The sequence below is a fragment of the Anastrepha obliqua genome, chromosome 6 (assembly GCF_027943255.1).
Source record: "Anastrepha obliqua isolate idAnaObli1 chromosome 6, idAnaObli1_1.0, whole genome shotgun sequence".
Classification (NCBI taxonomy): domain Eukaryota; kingdom Metazoa; phylum Arthropoda; class Insecta; order Diptera; family Tephritidae; genus Anastrepha; species Anastrepha obliqua.
In genome coordinates this window covers 33,805,347-33,819,832 of record NC_072897.1, presented here as the reverse complement: position 1 = coordinate 33,819,832, position 14,486 = coordinate 33,805,347, and the positions used below count along the sequence as shown (strand labels likewise).

At 35.9% G+C, this 14,486-nt stretch overlaps 1 protein-coding gene across 1 annotated transcript; it reads left to right on the top strand.

The window, feature by feature from the left end:
• Positions 1 to 7,987: 7,987 nt before the first annotated feature.
• LOC129250327 (uncharacterized) lies at positions 7,988 to 8,674 on the top strand. The gene has a single exon (XM_054889960.1). The coding sequence runs from the start codon at positions 7,988 to 7,990 to the stop codon at positions 8,672 to 8,674; it is 687 nt and encodes a 228-aa protein (XP_054745935.1).
• The last annotated feature ends 5,812 nt before the right edge of the window (positions 8,675 to 14,486 follow it).

Below are 14,486 nucleotides of genomic sequence, written 5' to 3'. Positions count from 1 at the left end.
AATTAGTAGCAATACATATTAATAAAAATTCAATATTGAGCCAGATCTTTGTTAAAGGAGCAATCGAAGCAAGTTGAACATATAGTTCTTGCGTGCTCGGTGCAGAGTAATTTGTTGCACAAAAAACATCCTTTTTTGGTGCGTCTATTTTTTCGCCTGGGACACAATGCGCAAAACCCATTATTTTCAGAGGCTTCTAAATGTTCATTGTTTGGCACTATATGAGATACTAGCAAACCCGGCCCCCTTCGCTGGGCACACTAAAATAGAATAGATATGGTTTAGAACAGAAAATATATGGTTTTCATATTATTTATTTCTTTATTCTTTATTCAAACGCTTTAGCATAAACAATATTTTTTGTTTTTCTATTTGTTTTTGAGTAAATATAAAATATAAATTGAAACTCAGGAAAAAAGAAGATTGTTTTTAAATTTCAAATCAACGCATATGAATAAACAATCGTCTTTTTTCCTGATCATCCATGAATTTTTCGTTTCAATTTATATGTTTTATTAAGCACTGGAGCTTTTTTAACCATTATCCATTTATATTTAAAAAAAAAAAAAACGAAAACAATTTTTTTTTCCACGAACACATAATTTCATTCGGATTTCACATTAAATTCTCAAATTTCGTAAGAAATTATTCACTGTTCCAAAATCCACTCCAAAAAAATTCACAAACAATTTTTACATGTTGCACTTACGTTTTTTCCTTATGGCATCCAAATCAGAAAGAAATATTCACACATTATAACTCACACTGTCAATTTGACAGTTCAGTTCCGCCCCAAGCGTTAAAAAAGTAAGCAACATTATGGCTGGTTCAAAAGAACGCTGTACCCGTTGCCAGCGCTCCGAATTACAACCAAACTTTACGAAACCCATTTTCAATACTTACTTAACAATGAGCATAAGTTTGGTTTAATTCGGTGCAAAGACACGGCGGGTCCACGTTTTGGCATATATTTCGAGACCCTAGTCATCAATAGGTATGAAAATTACCCCGTATTAAAGCACTTATCGACAGCTTTCATTTGATACCCATATTGTACATACACAACCAAATGTTACCCGCGTCCACGTTTTGACCTATATCTCGAGACCCCAGTCACGTAGCGGCATGAAAAATACTCTGTACTAAGGCATTCACCAACAGCTTCAATTTGATATCCATATTGTACAAACACATTCTAGGCTCCACGTTTTGGTCTCTATCTCGAGATCCTAGTCACGGAGCGGCATGAAAATTACTCTGAACTAAAGCATTCACCAACAGCTTCCATTTGATACCCATATTGTACATACACGTCCGAAGGTTACCCGGGTCCACGTTTTGACCTATATCTCGAGACCCTAGTCATCAATAGGTATGAAAATTACCCCGTATTAAAGCACTTATAAACAGCATTCATTTGATACCCATATTGTACCAATACATTCTAGGGTCCACGATTTGGTCTCTATCTCGAGACCCTAGTCACGGAGCGGATGGAAATACTCTGAACTAAAGCATTCACCAACAGCTTCCATTTGATACCCATATTGTACATACACATCCAAAGGTTACCCGGGTCCACGTTTTGACCTATATCTCGAGACCCTATGTTCCAATAGGTATCCAAACTATACGGAAACCATCTTCAATACCTCCTTAAAAATGTGTGTAAGTTTGGTTTAATTCGGTGCAAAGACACGGCGGGTCCATGTTTTGGCATATATTTCCAGACCCTAGTCATCAATAGGTATGAAAATTACCCCGTATTGAAGCACTTATCAACAGCTTCCATTTGATACCCATATTGTACATACACGTCCGAAGGTTACCCGGGTCCACGTTTTGACCTATATCTCGAGACCCTCGTCATCAATAGGTATGAAAATTACCCCGTATTGAAGCACTTATCAACAGCTTCCATTTGATACCCATATTGTACATACACGTCCGAAGGTTACCCGGGTCCACGTTTTGACCTATATCTCGAGACCTTCGTCATCAATAGGTATGAAAGTTACCCCGTATTAAAGTACTTATCAACAGCTTTCAATTGATATCCGTATTGTACAAACACATTCTAGGGTCCACGTTTTGGTCTCTATCTCGAGACCCCAGTCACGGAGCGGATGGAAATACTCTGAACTAAAGCATTCCCCAACAGCTTCCATTTGATACCCATATTGTACATACACATCCAAAGGTTACCCGGGACCACGTTTTGACCTATGTCTCGAGACCCCAGTCACGGAGCGGCATGAAAAATACTCTGTACTAAAGCATTGACCAACAGCTTCCATTTGATACCCATATTGTACATACACATACGAAGGTTACCCGGGTCCACGTTTTGGTCTCCATCTCGAGACCCTAGTCACGGAGCGGCATGAAAAATACTCTGAACTAAAGCATTCACCAACAGCTTCCATTTGATACCCATATTGTACATACACATCCGAAGGTTACCCGGGTCCACGTTTTGACCTATATCTCGAGCCCTATCCACCAATAGGTATCCAAACTATACGGAAACCATCTTCAATACCTTCTTAACTATGTGTGTAAGTTTGGTTTAATTCGGTGCAGACACGGCCGGTTAGCGAACACACACAAAAAGTTGACTTTATTTTATATATAAGATTTTTTTCAGTTTGTGTCCGAAAAATCCAAATATCTTACGGAACCCTATTTTTTTCCAAAATAAAATGTAATCCATGTTACTCTTGGATAATGTAGTTTTCGAATGGTGAAAGAATTTTTAAAATCGGTTCAGTAGTTTTTGAGTCTATTCGTTACAAACAAACAAACAAACAAACAAACAAAGTTTTCTTCTTTATAATAATATATTAGTATAGATAATTTCTTTTAATGAGCTTGAAAGTGTTTTGATAGTCTGACGACGTACAATATTTGACTTCATGAGCTCCAAAGCAATTTCTTTCAAAAATAACCTTCTCTGTGTCATGATTTGGGTATTGCATTTATGAATAATCTAAGCGTTTATACCAGCAATATTAATAATTGTAAAAAATAGTCGCATGGGCCACCTGCGAGTAGTTCTGGATACCGAATAAGTTTCCTTCATCTGGTCCACAGTATCTACTCCACCCTTTGTGTGGTTATAAAATGTTATAATTTCGGGTTTGATTTTGTCACCCGTTTCATCATCTATTCCATCGTCGGTATGAAAAGAAGATAACAAAAGTACAATTTTCTTATCTTTCTTTTTTGGAATATCCGAGACAATAGTTTTGTTTTCACCAAAACCAAATAGGTTATGAGGTACTGGTCTTCCTCTTGTCGAAATGAATTGACGAGGAATTTCCTTCTTATTTTTTCTTAGTGTACCAACAGCTGTCGTCCTGTAGTTTTTGTAAAGATCATCAACCAGGGGTATGGACATAAAGTAATTGTCCATTGTTAAATTTCTGTCTTTATTTAATATTGGAGCAGCAATTCTTTTGACGATACTAGCAGGTGAATTATCTAACTGATAAGGTCCAGGTGGCTGTTTTCCGCAGTATATTTCCATTTTTATAAGTGTAAATCGTCCTTGAATCAACCAATGCGTTCATTTTTAATCCGTACTTAGCTGGCTTATTAGGCATATAAATTCGGAACTTACACCTTCCTCGAAAAGATTCCAGCATTTCGTCAATGGTGCAGTATGCTCCAGGAATAAAATGTTCGGAACAATAGCCATTAAATTCTTCAAATATTTCTCTGAACGTTGCAAGATTATCTAATTGGGATCTGGCTAAACGAGACGAAGTTTCATCGAAAGGAATCACACGGACTAGGAATAAAAAACGTTTGATCGACATTGTTGCTCTGAAAATATCTGGAGCAATTCCATCATCTAGCCAAAGCTCCTTTAAATTTGAATGGTTCAATTTTTTTAATCCAGCCATATACAAAATTCCAATAAATGCTTTCATCTCCGCCAAATCTGTTTCCTTGCAATCCCTGTCTCTTTGGTACAAATCAGTCACTTTTTGAATGTACATATAATATTTGTGTATGTTACAAATTTTTCAAGTAAAGTATCTTTCAAAAATAGTGCGAGGTATTGTGAAGGGGTTATAGCGTCTTTCGCTGTGCCTTTAACTCCTGGAAGATGTGTAACTATGTTACAGCGTCTAGTACGTACATATATTGCGAGTGGGTACATCCATAGCCCATTTTGTACACATATCTTTTCCCAAATAAAATTGCCGCCTTCATCGCGGCATTTCGCCGTTTTCAAAGCCTGCGTCGGTATCAGAAGATTGTTCTGTGTCACTTTGGTGATCAGTGTGTTCACTGTCACAATCACTTTCCTCAAAATCTTCTTCCACGTCGTCCTCTTCATCCAAAATTTCGTCCAACCAAGATGCAATTTGTGAGGTGTCATTTGCCAGACGACGACGTTTGCTATTAGTTTCCATTATTTTGTTAAAAAATGTACCTAAATAATTATAAAAAGAAATTATACGCGTTTATTGCAAAAAATATATATATTAAAATACTTACGTAGTTAGTCGCGCAATGAGCAAAATGCCGCACATATAAAGTAAACCAATATCTTCGATCTCTATTCGCACACTACACACTTCGAATGCTTCTTATTGCAAAGACAAATCATTTACTTAGAGGTACTGAACGCCGTTATTCTAGGACTAACGGTAAACATTGAAAATTTGGCAATTTTAAAATTGCGTGAGCAAATTGCTCATAGCGCGCCTTCTGAAGGGTTAACTATAATAATAAGAAGATAAGGATTTGGTAGTAGGAAAAGAAAATGAGGATTTAGAAAAAAAGGAGTAATTAGAGAATATAGAGAGAAATTTAATGCCCTAATTCAATGCAGTTAAACACTTTTAAAGTAATTATAGACTTGTGCCCTGTAGTTAAATCTGTTAAAACCATACCTCACAGTGTCGGGTAATGAGTTCCACATTTAACAGCGTTAATGAAAAATAATATAGGTTATTGAATGTTGGAACGCTGAATTTTTTGTGTCTGCGAGACCTTACTGGTATCAACTTTTCTGTCAGGTAGGGAGGTAACTTGAATAATGTAAGTTTGCACATAAATATACAATTTCTAGCAGACAAATAACTGTAATGGCAGCCCATTAACCTTGTTCGCCAGGCATAGATTTGACCATATCTACCAATCCCATATACATACCGCGTGGTATTATTAAATGCCGTATTAAGTTTATGGCAGGATGTAGAGTCAAGTTTGCTGTATACCACCTCAGGTAATGAGAGGTATAATTAGCTGGAGAGCAAATTTGTACCTCGTTTTCTCTAGCGTGAATGTTGCAGAGATTCTCAGCTTACGCAATGTAGCATAAATATTCACCACAACCCTATTTATATTGTCAGCACAGGTAAGTTTTGTGGTAAAGATAAACTCGAAATTTTTTACCTTATCCGTAAAGGTAAGGTAACTAGTACCTATTCACAATTTTGGGATATTGTCAACATAAACCACAGTATTTGTATACATATAATATATAGGTAAGACATATGACTTAGACGCCTTCAAACATAAAGAGTTATTATTAGCCCAAACAGAAATAGCAGGCAAATCACTGTTTATTTTAAAACATAAATCTTCAACAAGACCAATACGACTGGACAAGTACAATTGTAAACATCAGCATATGCATGGACATTTACATATTGACAAACGGTAAAGACATCATTGACAAAAATACTGAATAGAACTGGAACAATGGTAGACCCTTGTGGAACACCAGAGATGTTAAATTTCTTGTCTTAACCTTCTGCGTTCTGCCACCAAGGTAGCTGGCCATGAGCACTGTCTTTGAAGCCGAAATAGTGTTTAAGTTTCAAACATAACAACTTGTAATCCACTTTTCCATACTGCCGTGAAACATGAACTAGTCGAGCAATGGTTTATTATATGGGTAAAGGGTCCTATTATGTATTGGATGACTATATGGACGAATTTTAACGAGATGCCATCATCGCCTACAGCATTAAACTTTATTTTGGATAAAACTTTCAGTACATCTACCTCACTAGCTGTCATAAATTGAAACTTTTAGAGTAGTACAAGATGAGGAATCTTTTAAAATAGGAGCACAATTTGTTTTCTTACCAACTTTAATAAAGTAGTCAATAAGTTCATCAAGGTAACTGTACCAACGTTTTGCTTCTCGTATTATTGCAGTGGTTTCATTTCGGATTTCCTTGTACCGGCGCCAAGAAGTATCCGTCAAGTTTTTTCTCCACTTAGCATAAAACTTGTTGCGTTTTCTAATGACAGCTCGAACTTTCGAGTTATACCAAGGACATGAACTATTTAAAACATTTACAGATCGAAGCGGGACATGCATGTTAAATAACGAGGATAAGTTAGCGTCGATGAAGTCAAGTTTATTATCAACCGTACTTAGAAACCAACACTCATTCCAATTTATAAAACCCATGTCTGAGTATAGAGAATTACCATTCAACGATTTAAAATCATGATACTCGTAGGTGGCATCTAAATCTGAACGATTCGTCACAACATCTAAAGTACAAAATATTAAGTCATGGTCAGAGATAAACTCAGCACAAGTAATAAAATAATCAAAAAGACTAGGTTGGGAGTTATTTGCATATCTCGTTGGTGTAATTTCGTTAACAACACAAAGTCCTGCTGTCAAGTCAATAAATAGTGTATCAAGAGCCATACTTTTGTTAGGATTGTAAACACATGCAATTAAAAATAAGTATTCATTTTCGCAGTTATTTGACTTTGCTATCAGTTTAAAATTCAAACTTTTTTTACAGTACACAGCAACTTTTCCCTTTTTTATTAAGATTGCGATCGTTCCTCAATAAATTGTACCCATTTAAAGAGAGGGTGAAATCAGGGAGGTCACTATGAAACCAGGTCTCACAAACGCAAATTACATCGACTGCAGAATCTTCGAAGGGGCACCTAGTAAAATCAAGTTTATCTTGACTTATACTACGTGCATAGAAATGTACTACATTAAAATCATCATTTTGTTTGCACATAATATCAATGAGAATTTTCTTATTTGCATTAACGCTGGAACTCAGTTTACCGAATAGACCAATAAATTTAAGTAATACTGAACAAAAACAGAAAAAACAAAGCACAAACACGCAAGAGTATATGTATGTTTGCAAAAATGTTGGCATAAACAAAGATAGACGTAAACAGAAAAAAAGCAGTAGTTAAAAGAACAGAGAAAATTAAGAAGTAACACAAGATGTGAGAAGGTAAGAGAAAAGCAATAAAATAAAGGAAGATAATAAAATAACAGAGAATATATAGATTATAAACATAAACACATATTAAGCATTCTGAGTAGCTATAAAAGAGCATTAGGTGGACGCAGGAACTGCATTTTGAATGCACTAAATATTAAGCACCCTAACTGCTTTGCATTTAGTGCGAACGCGTACATACTCGTCCACATAACCACGAATAGTGAAAACAGCTGTGATTTTTTGTTCTCGCCTGAGCTGCATTGCAAAACGCATTTGTTCGCGATTGCTTTTTGTGAGACATTCGTGTATGTGTTATTTGCCTTCTGATTTGGGTCCAGCATCGCAGAGTAATAGAGGCCGCTTTTTGGCCTTGCAATAATTAGCCATTAATTTGAATAATCTTGAGCGATCAGCAGAAGATGATAATTTAATTATAACAGCAGACGCAGTAGAGTTGGAAACTAGTGGCGCTGGCATATTAAGAGTATGATACAGGCTCCTAAAAATATTTCAAATTTCTCATTATGAAAAAATGTTTATCATGTTCGGACGTGTTAACACCTCGCTCTCGAGTGCAACCTCCTTAAAGTGGTAAATCTTTAATTTAAAAAATCTTTAGTTCGCGAAATAGACGCTTTAACGTGCTAAACACAACTTAGTATTGTTATTAAAAACAAAAACACAACAACATAAGTGAAATAAACAATATAAAAAAATATAAAAACAACGATAAAAACAAAATTAGAATGCCAGTAGAGCGCACTCCACCCCGTGAACGGAGTATACCGCTATCTACCGCGCAAACAACAAATTCAAGTCAGTGCTCAACTTACTCTGATAAAACAGAAATAGAAATAAGAGAAACTATGGCTAAAATAAGAGAATCAACAATTCCGCTATCGTGGAGTGATCAATGTAAAACACCAATAGCGTTAACGGCTAATCACCATCACGTGGAGAATCCGGTAACAAAGACTACCTTGGCGCCCTACAACTATCCGCAAGAGACAGCAGTAACATCATGCACGACAGCAACAGGTACTCACTACTCCATTATAACTACAACAGCAACAGCTCTAAGCTCAACAACAACAACAACTTCATCCACTTCTGCTAAACCAACCCACGCACCTTCAACTCCCATTCAAACCGCAACACGCAGTGCTGAATGTAGCGCACCAACTACACTGATCGCATCGTCATCAACAGCAACGCACAATACAAGAATGCAAATGCAAAATGAAAAAAAAGACTTTGTGCAATCACAGTTAAAAAGAAACCGAGATAAACAATCACCAAACAAACTTGAACTCTCAAACAATAACAAAAAACAAAAGAACAAAATGCAAACCTCTACACAAACAACTCTACAAGAGTATTGGTTAGGCAACCCAGCCTCATCAAATAGGTTCGATATCTTGGATGTATATTAGATAACGGACCAAATATCAATGAGCCAGAAAGCAACCCAGCAGAAAAAGACCCAGGTACGCAGCGTGCACAAAAACCACCACCAATATATGTACAACATGTAGAAAATGTGTGCACCCTAACAAATGCATTGAATTCCCTGCCAAATAATAAATTTGAAATAAAAGTTCTTAGCCGAAACAAAATTAAAATCCAACCGAAAGAAACAACACATTACACAAAAATAATAGACTTACTAAAACAAAAAAAAAAACAAAATTTTATACATTTAGACCAAAAGAGCAACAAGGGTTTAGAGTATTTTTACGACAGATGCATCACTCGACTCCTATCGAAGACATAAAAAATGAACTTTTTGAACTAGGTCATGAAACAACAAATATTCACAACGTACAAATTAAAAACGCTTCGGGTATAAAACAACCTCTGTCACTATTTTCAATTGAACTAAAATTAAATGAAAACAATAAAGACATATACAGTATAACTCATCTACTCCACTGTAAAATTAGTTTTGAGCCACCACGTCAAAAAAGAACAATTCCTCAATGTACAAACTGTCAGAGATACGGACATACAAAAAACTACTGTATGGTAGATCCAGTCTGCGTTAAATGTGTTGGTAAACACAAGACAAATATGTGTAAAATTAAGAACAAAGCGGAAACAGACCAAATTAAATGTGCTCATTGTGGCGAAAACCATACAGCTAATTATAGAGGCTGCGAAATCTACAAAAAACTCCAAGTACAAAGATATCCGACACTACGCAAAAAAGAAATTCACGCCGCACAAGAACAAGGCAATAATGAACATCACCAGGAAAATCTCGGCACTAATACAAATCAAACCCTTATACCAGGCGTTTCTTATGCACAAGCAGCATCAACGAAAACATTAACAACATTTAACAACTCTAATAGTACCACATCAAGTATAGATGATTTAACTGAACTTAAAACTATGATAAAACAATTGATAACACAAATGGCCACCATGATGAACATTGTAACCATACTGGTATCGAAGCTAGATGGTCGCACTAAGTAAAATAAAAATAGCAATTTGGAACGCAAACGGACTTACGCGCCACGAACTAGAACTCAAGACTTTTATTCTAGACAAAGCAATTGATATTATGCTAATATCCGAGACTCATGCAACTCATAAAACTTTTGTAAATATACCCAATTACAACATACACTACACAAATCACCCAGATAACAAGGCTCACGGAGGAACTGCAATAATCATCAAAAAAACAATTAAATACCACGAACTTGATGGTTATAGAAAAAATAACATACAAGCAACGACAGTTTCAATAAATAGCTCAAATGGACCAATAACAATATCAGCAGTATACTGTCCGCCAAAATTCAATAACACAAAAGATCAATACCTGGAATATTTAAACGGACTAGGAAGTCGATATATCGCTGGAGGTGACTACAATGCAAAAAATTCTATTTGGGGATCAAGGTTAACAACTTCGAAAGGCCGAAAATTACTAGACGCTATAAGAGAAAATAATGCACACTTCATAAGCACCGGAGAGCCGACGTACAGGCCTACAGATATCAGAAAACAACCAGATTTAATTGATTTATGTATTGTTAAAAATATTCCACAATCCCATATCACCATTAAGTCATGTTTGGAGCTATCATCGGATCACCACTTCTAATGACAATTCTTGGATCTCTGCACCAACAAACTTTTAGAGGACTATATAATAATAAAACAGACTGGAATTATTTCCGACAAAGTGTGGAAGCACAATTGACTATAAATATTTCATTGAAAACGGAAAACGAGATTGACTCAGCAATAGCTTTTTTCAACGATTCCATCATCAAAGCCCTCACCCTTTCGACACCAAATATAAAAATTCAACAAAAAGAGTCTATTCCAATACATATCAAACAAAAAATTCAACAAAAAAGGAAACTCCGTAAAAAGTGGCAAATTACTAAACATCCCGAAGATAAGGCAAAACTTAACAAATCAACAACCGAATTAAAAACATTATTAAAACAGCACCAGGATAAAAAGCTTGAGAATTACATACATAACTTGGGGGCCACGGCAGTTAACAATTATTCCCTATGGAAAGCAACTAAAAACTTAGTCAAAGCAGTTCCACATAAACCTCCCATCAAAACACATCACGGAACTTGGGCAAAGACCAATAAAGAGAAGGCAAACACACTAGCTGAACACTTTAAAACAATATTCTCAAACGAAAAAGACAACCAGCACATTGAACAAAATGTAAATACGAGTAACCCAGAAAAGAGAATGAAAATGAAAAGGAGAAGAAAATGACAACCTCAGCAGAAATCAGATATCATTTGAAAAATCTGAACAGTAAAAAAGCACCGGGCTTCGATCTAATAAATGGTAAAATACTAAAAGAATTACCTGATGTAGCAATTACATATATACGACAAATTTTCAACAGCATATTAAGGACACAATGCTTCCCACGCCTCTGGAAAGTTGCACAAATAACGGCAATCCCCAAACCAGGTAAAAGTGCATCAGAAATGACATCATATCGCCCTATCAGTCTCTTGCCCATTCTTTCAAAAGTGTTTGAAAAAATACTCTTTGCCAGATTAGACAAAATTCTGATAGAAAAAAATATAATACCAAGCCATCAATTTGGATTTAGACGACAACATTCAACTGTGCAACAAGTCCACAGAGTTATAAACAAAATATTAAATGATATGGAAAATAAAAGGTTCTGCATAGCTGTCTACCTGGATATTGCAAAAGCTTTTGACAGGGTTTGGCATAAAGGACTACTACATAAGCTCAGCCAAATATTACCACGGAATCACTTCACCATTCTCAAAAGTTATCTGGAAAACCGACATTTCTTTATAAAGTTCGAAGACGAATGCTCAAGCATGATGCAAATGACAGCAGGAGTACCCCAAGGTAGTGTCCTAGGGCCTCTATTGTACCTGATATTTACAGCAGATATACCGATACCAACCACAAAAAATTGCATGATAGCCACATTCGCGGATGACACGGTTTTAATGGCATCGGATAAAATAGAAAAAAACGCGACTGACATTCTTCAACAAACAATAAATAACACCGTATCATGGTTCGATAATTGGGGAATAGAAGTCAACAAAGATAAAACGGTACAAGTAATATATACAAACAGAAAGCCTAAGAAACATAAATTAACAATAAAAAACAATGAAATAAAAATCCTTCCTAGTGCAAAGTACCTTGGCATAACTATAGATGAAAAACTAAATTGGAAACGACATATACAAAACAAACGAAATGAAATCAAAAACAAGTTCAGACAATTATATTGGCTGTTGGCTAAAAATTCAAAACTAAGCCTTAACAACAAAGCAGTGATATATAAATCTATAATCTCACCCATTTGGAAATATGGCATTGAAATCTGGGGCATAGCAAAAAAAACCAATATCAAAATAATTCAAAGGACGCAATCTAAAATACTTCGAACAATAACAAAAGCAGGCTGGTATATACCAAACGACGTGATCCACAGCGACCTCAATATCGACACAATAGATGACACAATTAGAAAATATAGCATCAAGCATATAAAACGACTAACAATTCATCAAAATGAACAAATGCGCAAACTACCACAATCGGAGAAAGCGGGAAAACGAAGATTAAAACGATTAACTCCAACAGAACTCACAATTTAACAAAACAATAAAGAAAAACAAAAATAATAATAATAATAAATAATAATAATAAATAATAGTAATAATTAATAATAATAATAATTATAACACAGAAAATAATATAATGTAGCATAATCTGAAGCAAAATTGAATGTTTATCTAGCATTGGTTAGAGAACAAAGAATTCCAATACTACTTTAAAAATAATTACTTATTGTTAAAATTTAACAGATTGTAATTTAAAAAGGGAAATAATAAAAAAAAAAAAAAAAATTTCTCACCATCGATGTGCGGCAAGCCGTTGATGATGAGATCGGTGTAGACAGCTTGATTTTGGCACTCATTCAGTTGACTCTTCAGTAGCGCAATTTCACCCTGACCATTCAGTTCAATTTGTGCTTCAGCTTTCCCCACACGTTCTTCTGCAGATTCGCCATCTCAGCCGCTATTTCGCCAAACCGCTGCATTACTCGCTCTTCGGAAGTTTTCACTCGTTCGGAAATCTCTTCGATGATACTTCTTCTCTGCAACTCGAGTTGTTCCTCTATTCGCTCAAGCCAAAAGTAGATGGTGAGCTCCCTTTTTCCCCCGCTTTAGTTAATTTGCTCGCGCTGCTTTGCAGAGTGGATACCGTTTGGCGTGTAATTTTTCCTCTTTAAGTCATTTTTTTGCTTGTTATAATTCTACTTTAGTTGGTTTTATCGCACACAAAATATTTTCGCGGCTACAGAATTAGAGTACTTAATAAGTGTTCAAAGAGACACGTATTCACTAAAAACAATACAAATAAGCTAGTCACAAACGGAAGTAAATAACAAATAATATAACTGTAGCGCATAAAAAACACGTCTACTCAGCTTGCATGTATAAGCATATTGTTCCATGTGACATTGTCGACCCTAAGCGACAGGTAGAGTTACTAAATGTTTCCTTGAAATCTATAGTGTCTGTCGACAAAACTTTTGCAATCAATAATTTTTCCTCCTTTAAATCTCCTCTTCCCCCTCAAAACTGGAAGAAAACGAAGTTTGTTTTCATACTCAAGGCAGGGAGGAGCGGTCACAACTCGGCCAAGGACTACAGGCCTATAAGTCTTACTTCATTAAACCTGAAGGTGTTTGAAATAGAATTATCTCCAGCGCAGCATGTTTAGCTGAGAGAGAAATCCACGGAAATAGCCTTACATAAGGTAGTAAGAACTGTGGAAAAATCTCTGGAGAGGAAACAATTCGCTTTGGCGTCTTTTATAGGTATATAGGGTGATTTTAATAACATTATGGCGGAGTCTATTGTCACTGTATCAGATAGACTTGAGGTGTAAAGATCTATCTATTTCTGGATCTCGTCCCTTATGGGCTGTAGCGAAGTTCGTGCAGTGTGCAAGAGGGGCTAAAGTCTATAGATTTGTGGACAGGGGGACGACGTAGGGTATCAGCAACTCGCGTTATTACTGGCAAGTGAGCGCTACGGCAGCTCGAAATTCTGATCATTGTGCTATTACTTTTAAAATTCGGATCCATTCAAATATAACTGACTACCATCTTGGGTCAACTTATCTATATAAAAGCGAAATTGAAAATTGGTAAATTTTTAAGACAACACTACAACATATGTTTTCTGAAGCTGGCATCGTGAAGACTGATTTTGGTTTAGGGACTCCAGATAATCTGGATTCAACAATTAAAAACATTAAGGATGCCATACCTCAGGCCTATGAGGCTTCCATGAAGAAGCGAGGTAGCGCTGAACGTTATAATCCCTGGTGGGCACAAGATTTACAAACATTAAAAGAGCAATGCATCAAACTTCAGCACGACTTAAATAAGTTAAGCGAAGCGAAGAAACCTACAACCGCAGCTGCGGCAGAACATGTACTTAAAGAGGCGTCTACAGCTAAATTTCGTAAATTTCGTAATAAGAAGGGTGAAAAAGATGTATGATCCCTAACAAACCGTATCATAAAAGAAGCTCCATCTCAGCGATCTCCTACCACGTTGCCATATTGTATAATGCTTGTTTAAGGATTGGCCATTTCCATAAACCGCGGAAAAAAGCTTACGTTAAAATACTTCCAAAATCAAATTAGCAAGATTTAAACAGCCTAGCATCTTATCGACGA

What these genes read in the sequence shown, in the direction of transcription:
- LOC129250327 (XM_054889960.1), top strand. Translation starts at nt 7,988, where the DNA reads ATGCCAGTAGAGCGCACTCCACCCCGTGAACGGAGTATACCGCTATCT.